The following is a 10,328-nucleotide window of genomic DNA, read 5'->3' as shown; positions in this document are numbered from 1 at the left end:
AATCACAAATTTTAAAATCTGAAACTGAGGAGTCAAAAAATCAAAAGAGAGAGAAATTGAAACATCAAGAAATTGACAAATTGAGGAATAGAAAACTCGAGAAACTAAAAAACCGAATTACGGAAAAATTGGAAAACCGAAAAATTGTAGACTTAAAAAACTGGAAAATTAAAAAAGAAAACGAAAAATCGAGATTTTGAAAAATTCCTAATTTGAATTTTGCCCCATACCCGCCCTGATATCAATTCTCAATTGTGATGAATTTTTCATTCGTTGTCAGATCGAGGGGCGGGGCTTAATTGCAAGACCCATATTTATCTACAAGAATTTACCATTTTAAGCATGTTTTAAGTTTCTTGTTCTGAAAAGACGACTATGTAAAAAAAAGGAAAATATAAGCCCCGTCCACCCGCCCTATCTCAATTGTGATTACATTTTCTTTTTAAGCGTCGAGAGCCAAAAGAGCGGAATTTAATTGCAAAATCCTTATTATTTTTCTACAAGAAATTACCATATTTTTGAGTATCGCGTTATTCAAAGAATACTATGTATTTTAAGAAAAAATTAAAGCGAAAGATTAAGTCCCACCCTTACCTGCCCAGATCTAAATAGTAATGAAATTTTCATTCGTTGACAGACCTATGGGCGGAGCCTAATTGCAAAATCTATATTTCCTTACAAAAATCATTTTAAGCATGTTTTAAGTTTCTAAGAATTAAAAAAATATCACAATTGAGTTGGTGGGCAGGGCCTATATTTTGCCTTTTTTTCTTAATATACATGGTATTCTTTGAACAACACTATACCCAAAAACCTGTCTTTAATTTCTTGTAAAAAAATCAGTTTCTGGCAGTTAAGGTCATCACAATTGAGATGGGGTGGGTGGGCGGGGTTTATATTTTGCCTTTTTGTTTTAATATGTGTATACTACTTTTCACAACATGAAACTTAAAACTTGTTTTTAAAATGGAAAATTTGTATACCGATTTTGCAATTATGCTCAGCCCCATAATTGCAAAATCCATATTTCCTTGCAAAAATTTACCATTTTTAGCATGTTTTAAGTTTCTTGTTGTCGAAATAAGTCTACACATATTAGGAAAAAAAGGCTATATGTAGCCCCGCCCACCCACCCTATCGTAATTGTGATGATTTTTTTTTATTCGTCGTGCGCCAAGAGGGCGAAGAATTTATAAAGCGAAAAATTGGTAAATCCAATAATAGAGAATTCGAAACATCAAAAAATTAAAAAATCTTGAATTTAAAAATTGGACAAATAGACAAATAGCAAATTCGAGGAACTGAAAAATCGAGATTTCGAAAAATTTAAAGTTTAAAAAATCAAATCATGAAGAATCGGATGATTGAAAAATCCCAAAACTAAAACAGTGACAAACTGAGAAATCGAAAAGTCCAAAAATCGAAAATTTAAAAAATCGGGATACTGAAAAATCAAAAACCTGAGAAATTTAATTATTGAAAAATTGGAAAACAGGAAAATTGAATATGTACTTAAAAAACTGAAAAACTAAAAAAAGGAGAAATCGAGAAATTGAAAAATCTCTAATTTGAATTTTCGAAAAATTGTGAAACCGAAAAAACTGAAAAACCAAAACAATGAAAAACCGAAAAATCGAAAAATCGAAAGGTAAAAGATGGAGAAAGCAAGAATTGGAGAAACTAAAATAGTCCAAAATCGAAAAATTAATAATCGGAAACTTAACATTTTTAACATAAAAAATCAAAAATCTTTAAAATTACAAATTTTAAAATCTGAAACTGAGGAGTCAAAAAATCAATAGCTAGAGAAATCGAAACATCAAGAAATTGAAAAATTGAGGAATAGAAAACTCGAGAAACTGAAAAATCGATATCCCGAAGCATGTAATATCTAAAAAATCGAGAAATCGAAACATCAAAAAATCGGAAAGACGGTTTTGTAAAATCCCAAAACTAAAACAATGATAAATTGAGAAATCGAGAAATCGAAAATTTGAAAAATCGAAATATTGAAAAATCAAAACCCTGAGAAATACAATTATGGAAAAATTGGAAAACCGAAAAATTGTAGACTTAAAAAACTGGAAAATTAAAAAAGAAAACGAAAAATCGAGATTTTACAAAATTCCTAATTTGAATTTTCGAAAAATTGAAAAATCAAAAACTGAATAATTTAAATATTCAAAAAGCGAAAAACTGATGCTCGAAAAATCAAAAATTTAAAAAGTCACAAACTAAAAAATTTGAAATTCAAAAAATCGAAGTAGTGGAAAATCAAAATTGAAAAATCAAAAACCTGAGAAATTAAAGATATGCTTTTGAGTATCGTGTTGTTCAAAGAATACTATGTATATTAAGAAAAAATTAAGTCAAATATTAGGCCCCACCCATATCCGCTCTGATCTCAATTCTCAATTGTGATGAATTTTTCATTCGTTGTCAGATCGAGGGGCGGGGCTTAATTGCAAGACCCATATTTATCTACAAGAATTTACCATTTTAAGCATGTTTTAAGTTTCTTGTTCTGAAAAGACGACTATGTATATTAAAAAAAAAGAAAAATACAAACCCCGCCCACCCGCCCTATCTCAATTGTGACGACTTTTTTAAGCGTCGAAAGCCTAAAGAGCGGAATTTAATTGCAAAACCCTTATTACTTTTCTACAAGAAATTAGCATATTTTTGAGTATCGCGTTATTCAAAGAATACTATGTATTTAAAAGAAAAATTAAAGCCAAAGATTAAGTCCCACCCATACCTGCCCAGATCTAAATAGTAATGAAATTTTCATTTGTTGACAGACCTATGGGCGGAGCCTAATTGCAAAATCCATATTTCCTTAAAAAAATCATTTTAAACATGTTTTAAGTTTCTAAGAATTAAGACAAAATATCACAATTGAGTTGGGGTGGGTGGGGAAGGCCTATATTTTGCCTTTTTTTCTTAATATACATGGTATTCTTTGAACAACACGATACCCAAAAAGCTGTTTTTAATTTCTTGTAAAAAAAATCAGTTTCTGGCAGTTAAGGTCATCACAATTGAGATGGGGTGGGTGGGTGGGGTTTATATTTTGCCTTTTTTTTTAATATGTGCAGACTTCTTTTCACAACATGAAATGTAGAACTTGTTTTTAAAATGAAAAATTTGTATACCGATTTTGCAATTATGCTCAGCCCCATAATTGCAAAATCCATATTTCCTTTCAAAAATTTACCATTTTTACCATGTTCCAAGTTTCATGTTCTGAAAAGATAGCCATGTATATTAAGACAAAAAAGGCAAAATATAAGCCCCGCTGATTTTTTTTTTATTCGTCGTAAGAAGAGGGGAGGAGCTTAATTGTAAAATCCTTATTTTTCCTCGAGAAATTACCATTGAAATATGTTCTTAAGTAATCGTGTTATACAAAGAAAACTAAATGTATTAATTAAAAAAAAAACCAAAAGAGAAGCCCCACCCATTCGTATCGATCTCAATCGTGATGAATTTTTCATTCATTGTGAGACCGAGAGGCGGAGCGTAATTGCAAAATCGATATTTCCCTATACAAATTTACTATTTTAAACATGTTTTAAGTTTCTTGTTGTGATAAAATGACTGCACATATTAAGAAAAAAAAGCAAATTGTAGCCCCGCCCACCCGCCCTATCTCAATTGTGATGATTTTTTTTATTCGTCGTCAGTCAAGGGGGCAGAGCTTAACTGCAAAATCCTTATTTCTCTACTAGAAACTAAAACATGTTTTTGAGTATCGTGTTCTTCAAAGAATACTATGTATATTACGAAAAAAATAAAGCCAAATGTTAGGCCCCACCCATGCCCGCCCTGATCTCAATTCTCAATTGTGATGTGAATTTTTCATTCGGTGTCAGACCGAGGGGCGGGGCTAAATTGCAAGATCCATATTTGTCTACAAGAATTTACCATTTTAAGTATGTTTTAAGTTTCTTGTTCTGAAAAGACGACTACGTATATTACGAGAAAGACAAAATATACGCCCCACCCACCCACCCTGTCTCATTTGTAATGATTTTTTTAAATCTTCTAGTGCCAAAGGAGCGGAATTTAACTGCAAAATCCTTATTATTTCTCTAGAAGAAATTTCAGTGTAAGACATGTTTTTGAGTATCGTGTTATCCGAAGAATACTATGTATATTAAGAAAAAATTAAAGCCAAAGATTAAGCCCCACCCATACCTGCACAGGTCAAAATAGTAATGAAGTTTTCATTCGCTGGCAAACCTAGAGGCGGAGCCTAATTTCAAAATTCATACTTCCTTACAAAAATTTACCATTTTAAACTTGTTTTAAGTTTTTAAGAATAAAAAAGCCCCACCCATACCTGCCCTGACCTAAATAGTAATACAATTTTCATTCGTTGCCAGACCTCGGGGCGGACCTGACCTGACCTGACCTGACCTGGCCTGACCTGACCTGACCTGACCTAAATAGTAATACAATTTTCATTCGTTGCCAGACCTAGGGGCGGAGCTTAATTGCAAAATCCATATTTCCCTACAAAAATTTGCCATTTTAAATGTGTTTTAAGAATCTAAGAATAAAAAAAAAAAATCATCACACTTGAAATGGGGTGAGTGGGAGGGGTTAATATTTTGCCTTCTTTTCCTAATATGTGCAGATTTATTTCGACAACAAGAAACTTAAAACAAGTTTAAAATGGAAAATTTTTATAAGGAACTATCGATTTAGCAATTAGGCTCCGCCCCATAATTGCAAAATCCACATTCCCTTGCAAAAAGTTTACCATTTTAAACACGTTTTAATGTTTCTAAGTTTAAAAAATCTATTTTACCTTGTTTTCTTAATATACGTAATATTCTTTGAACAACATGATACTCAAAAACATGTTTTTAACTTCTTGTAAAGAAATAAGTAATTTGCAGTTAAGCTTCGCATACTTGGTTCACGGCAAAAAAAAAATCACCAGAATTGAGACAGGGCGGGTGGGCGGGCATACATTTTGCCTTTTTGTTTTAATATATGTACACTTCTATTCACAACATGAAACTTAAAACATAGGAACTAACAAAAATAAATGTGACAAATTCAAAAATCTAGCAATGATAAAAATTTGGATACCTTACTTACCTTTTTACAGTGCACTCTGCAAAAAATAGATCAATGATTTTCATTTAACACTAGTTCCGTACACTTTTTTATCCAGCCGTGGACACCTGCAGAAACTTTTGGCATTTTGGATTCGAATTTCACTTGTCAGTACCAAAAAGGACTGACAAAATTAAAAATGAAACGGGTAAATGACAAAATCAGTAATTGCTAGACGGATGCTACCTGAAGGGGTAGGTAAATAAGGAAGAATTAAGATTAAGAGAACGCAAATTCCCTATTCATTTTTATGAAATGGTTTTTGGCGCCAAATCAATGCACATTCCACATTGGTTGCCTAACTTCAAACAACAGTAATAAAATTGATGATAAAATTGCATCTGGTGAACGAATTTTCCTAATGACATATGTGACCTTGTACCCTTTTGTACTTGTACTTAGAACAAAATTTTTCCGTTCTACAAGGTACAAAATAAACACTCTCTTTTATTTCTCCTAATTTCCAACAAAAATATAAAAAATGTTAGTATCATCAACTGACATTCTTGACATTACTTATAAAAACTGTAAATTATTTTTCATGTTGATGCGTGGTGCACATTATCTTCAATATATGCACAATCATCATAACCTATTTTAAAACAGTTTAATTAGCATTCAGTCCAGGGTCCACTTTCCCTAAAATGTCATTTGTTGACTCACGTACTCTCGACGCGTTACAATCGCTATAAGCTGTCAAGTGTCAAACTCGCAGCCGCTCATCATCAACCAAATTCCTGTGATGCAACCGGAAGCCGCCAAAATCCCTCAACCTTCTTCGGCATGAAGATCTTCAAAACCGTCCCGTGGCTGCAGCGGCGCTACAGCGCCTTCTCCGCCGACACCATCTTCAGCGAGGAAAACGTAAAGAAAACCATCACGAATTTCGCGAAAATGAAACCCCTAGTGCAGCAGTCCAAGTTGCCGGTAAAGAAGGCCGCAGTCCTGATCCCGCTTTGCGTCATCAACGATAAGGTGTCGCTGCTATACACGCTGCGCGCGGCCAATTTGAAAAGTCACAGGGGGCAGGTGAGCTTTCCGGGAGGAATGGAGGACGCGGGGGACAAGAGCGTGGTGGAGACGGCGTTGCGGGAGACGCAGGAGGAGCTGGGGATCGGGCCCGAGTTGGTGGAGGTGTGGGGGAAAGGCAACATAGTGACCAATCACGTGGCGAGTGTGATGCCGGTGGTGGGGGTGCTGAAGATCAGTAACCTTCAGAAGGACCTGTCGGTGAACCCTGGGGAGGTTAAGGAGGTTTTCACTGTGCCTTTGGAGGTTTTGTGCGACCCGCAGCACGTGAGGCATACGCAGTTTCGGGCGAATTATTCTTTGCCGGTTTATACGGGGGGGAAGAGGAAGATTTGGGGGCTCACGGCGATTATTACGCATTTGTTTCTTAGGGCGATGCTGTCGAGGGAGGAGTATAATCCGAGTGTCAAGTTTGTGCCTCCCTTGAAGGCGTCGAGCCGGAACTATGGGTTTTTGTAGGGCGGGTTTATTTATTTGGGTATTTAACTTTATTGCGATGTGCATTGTGATGACAAATATAAGTATTTTCTAGACAGTGTAAGACAGTTTTACTTATTTTTTTATCCCAGAATGATTCAATGTCAAAAAATGGGGCGAAAACAAAGGACTTTCTGTTTATAAAAAAAACCTTGTAAAGGAATCAAGATTTAGAAGTGTGTTCTTTTACAAAAATAGAAACAGAAAGCTGTCTGTTTAGGACCGTGGTCCCATTTTAACAAATCAGTGGATACATAACCTTTAATTACACATTTTTTGTCATAAAAGCTACCAGCTGACAGAACGGTGTGATATGTCAATTGTGCAGTAGTACCACCCATACAACTAGTCTTACAGTCAGCTCCAATTCGTTTCATTTTTGATGGCACCCTATTTCTTTGCCTTATGACTGACTGGGCATGGTTTCTTTTCTCCGTTCAAGAAAAATTACACGGATTTGTATTAAAACTGGGTTGTGTTGTAATTTTATAATGAATCATAAATATGCTTGTGCAAAAGCGGCTCCGCCCACCCATGGTAGAAGGAGACATGGTATAGGCATACGCATCGGGTGTGACGTCAAGTGGGGTGAAATTAGCGCGAAATTTAAAATACAATTCGTTATCCGACAACTAATTGACGTATTGGACAGAGCACTGACAACTCAAGCTGAAATTCCCTAGACTTCCCTAGCGAAGCTCACAAGAGTCACAAGGTCGTTGATGCCACCTAACGTCACAAATGGATGCGCAGACCATTTTTAAATTGGTACATCGGATGCCTATACCATGTCTCCTTCTACCATGCGCCCACCCACCTCCCTTCTCTTTTGATTACTCATTTTATTGGTCCTTGGACGGATGTTGGATTGTAAATTGACAAATAATAGATTCCAGGACTACATGAAATGATTTATTAAGGTGGAGTTTATGCGAGTGGGAGGAGCATCGGTAATAATGTTTTTACATATAATTTTCACGTCTGATATGCTTATTTACCACCAGCTTAATATTTTTTAGGTACTTTGTTTACAATTTATCTATTTTCTCACCAAGGGTTCAACAGATTTTTGTCTAAGATTCTTATACAATGATGATGTTATTATTTATCAATATTAAAAATAGTCACCAGAATCAAGAAGGGGGCGGGTGGGTGGGGCTATTGCTTGCTAAGGATATTCGGTACAAAAAAGTTAGACTTAGCTCCAGGCCCAGCACTTTTCTCCACTTCACTGACTTATTTTATCTACTGTAAAATGGTAATTGAATTCTGATTTGACAAGCAGTAAAATCTAAGATTTAAAACAAAGTCGAAAGTGGCGCCACCCACCCACTCCTCTTCCCTTTTGATTACTCATTTTATTGGTTCTTAGACGAATGTTGGATTGCAAATTAACAAATAGTTGGAATCCAGCACTAAATTTTTGTTTTAATTTTGTTTTTTGTTCAAAAACGACTCTATCGTCAGCGTTTACATTAGATTAATTAAAAATCATATAAACTAGACACAATGAGATATAATTATGGACACCATCCCTCTTCTTAATGAAATGATTTATTAAGGTGGAGTTTGTGCGAGTGGGAGGAGCATCGGTAATATTACTTTTTTCGTATAATTCTCACGTCTGGTATGTTTATTTAACAGCAGCTTTATACTTTTTAGGTACTTTGTTTACAATTTATCTATTTTCTCACCAAGGGTTTAACAGATTTGTCTAAGATTCTAATAAAATGATATTTTGTTATTAATTATAAATATTATAAAGAGTCACCAGAATCAAGAAGGGGGCGGGTGGGCGGGGCTATTGCTTGTTAAGAATATTCTGTACAAAAAAGTTAGACTTAGCTCCGCCCAGGACTTTTTTCCACTTCACTGACTTCTTTTATCTACTGTAAAATGAGAATTGAATTCTGATTTGACAAGCAGTAAAATCTAAGAATTAAAACAAAGTCGAAAGTAGCCCCACCCACTCACCCTTCTTCCCTATTGATTACTCATTTTATTGGTTCTTAGACGGATGTTGGATTGCAAATTGACAAATAATAGTTAGAATCCAGGACAATTTTTTTTTTTATTTTGTTTTATGTTCAAAAACCACTCCATCGTCAGCGTTTACATTAGATTAATTAAAAATCATATAAACTAGACACAATGAGATATAATTGTGGACACCATCCCTCTTCTTAATGGAATGATTTATTAAGGTGGAGTTTGTGCGAGTGGGCGGAGCATCGGTAATATTACTTTTTACATATAATTCTCACGTCTGGTATGTTTATTTAACAGCAGCTTAATACTTTTTGGATACTTTGTTTACAATTTATCTATTTTCTCACCAACGGTTTAACAGATTTGTCTAAGATTCTGATAAAATGATATTTTGTTATTAATTATCAATATTAAAAATAGTCACCAGAATCAAGAAGGGGGCGGGTGGGTGGGGCTATTGCTTGCTAAGGATATTCTGTACAAAAAAGGTAGACTTAGCTCCGCCCAGCACTTTTCTCCACTTCACTGACTTATTTTACTTACTGTAAAATGGGAATTGAATTCTGATTTGACAAGCAGTAAAATCTAAGATTTAAAACGAAGTCGAAAGTAGCCCCACCCACCCACCCCTCTTCCCTTTTGATTACTCATTTTATTGGTTCTTAGACGGATGTTGGATTGCAAATTGACAAATAATAGTTAGAATCCAGGACTAATTTTTTTTTAATTTTGTTTTTTGTTCAAAAACCACTCTATCGACAGCGTTTACATTAGATTAATTAAAAATCATGTAAACTAGACACGATGAGATATAATTGTGGACACCATCCCTCTTCGTAATGGATTGATTTATTAAGGTGGAGTTTGTGCGAGTGGGAGGAGCATTGGTAATATTAGTTTTTACATATAATTCTCACGTCTGATATGTTTATTTAACCGCAGCTTAATACTTTTTAGGTACTTTGTTTACAAATTATCTATTTTCTCACCAAGGGTTTAACAGATTTGTCTAAGATTCTAATACAATGATGATGTTGTCATTAATTATCAATATTAAAAGTAGTCACCAGAATCAAGAAGGGGGCGGGTGGGCGGGGCTATTGCTTGCTAAGAATATTCTGTACAAAAAAGTTAGACTTAGCTCCACCCAGCACTTTTCTTCACTTCACTGACTTATTTTATCTACTGTAAAATGGGAATTGAATTCTGATTTGACAAGCAGTAAAATCTAAGATTTAAAACAAATTCGAAAGTAACCCCACCCACCCACCCCTCTTCCCTCTTAATTACTCATTTTATTGGTTCTTAGACGGATGTTGGATTGCAAATTGACAAATAATAGTTAGAATCCAGGCCTATTTTATTTTTAATTTTGTTTTTTGTTCAAAAACCACTCTATCGGCAGTGTTTACATTAGATTAATTAAAAATCATATAAACTAGACACAATGAAATATAATTGTGGACACCATCCCTCTTCTTAATATTGATTTATTAAGGTGGAGTTTGTGCGAGTGGGAGGAGCATCGGTAATATTACTTTTTACATATAATTCTCACGTCGGGTATGTTTATTTAACAGCAGCTTAATACTTTTTAGGTACTTTGTTTACAATTTATCTATTTTCTCACCAAGGGTTTAACAGGTTTGTCTAAGATTCTTATACAATGATGATGTTGTTATTAATTACCAATATTAAAAGTA

The 10,328-nt window shown here is 34.5% G+C and overlaps 1 protein-coding gene across 1 annotated transcript; it reads left to right on the top strand.

Moving 5' to 3' along the window:
- The first annotated feature begins 5,623 nt into the window (after positions 1–5,623).
- Positions 5,624–6,700, top strand: LOC135132172 (mitochondrial coenzyme A diphosphatase NUDT8). The gene has a single exon (XM_064060157.1). It carries the CDS (start codon positions 5,914–5,916, stop codon positions 6,616–6,618), a length of 705 nt encoding a protein of 234 aa, XP_063916227.1. The 5' UTR covers positions 5,624–5,913; the 3' UTR covers positions 6,619–6,700.
- Positions 6,701–10,328: the final 3,628 nt, after the last annotated feature.

This window comes from Zophobas morio, unplaced genomic scaffold, assembly GCF_036711695.1.
Source record: "Zophobas morio isolate AGI-343-1 ecotype UQ-CSIRO unplaced genomic scaffold, CSIRO_AGI_Zmor_V1 ptg000021l, whole genome shotgun sequence".
Taxonomy (NCBI): domain Eukaryota; kingdom Metazoa; phylum Arthropoda; class Insecta; order Coleoptera; family Tenebrionidae; genus Zophobas; species Zophobas morio.
This window is presented reverse-complemented; position numbering and strand designations above follow the sequence as displayed.

What these genes read in the sequence shown, in the direction of transcription:
- LOC135132172 (XM_064060157.1), top strand. Translation starts at nt 5,914, where the DNA reads ATGAAGATCTTCAAAACCGTCCCGTGGCTGCAGCGGCGCTACAGCGCC.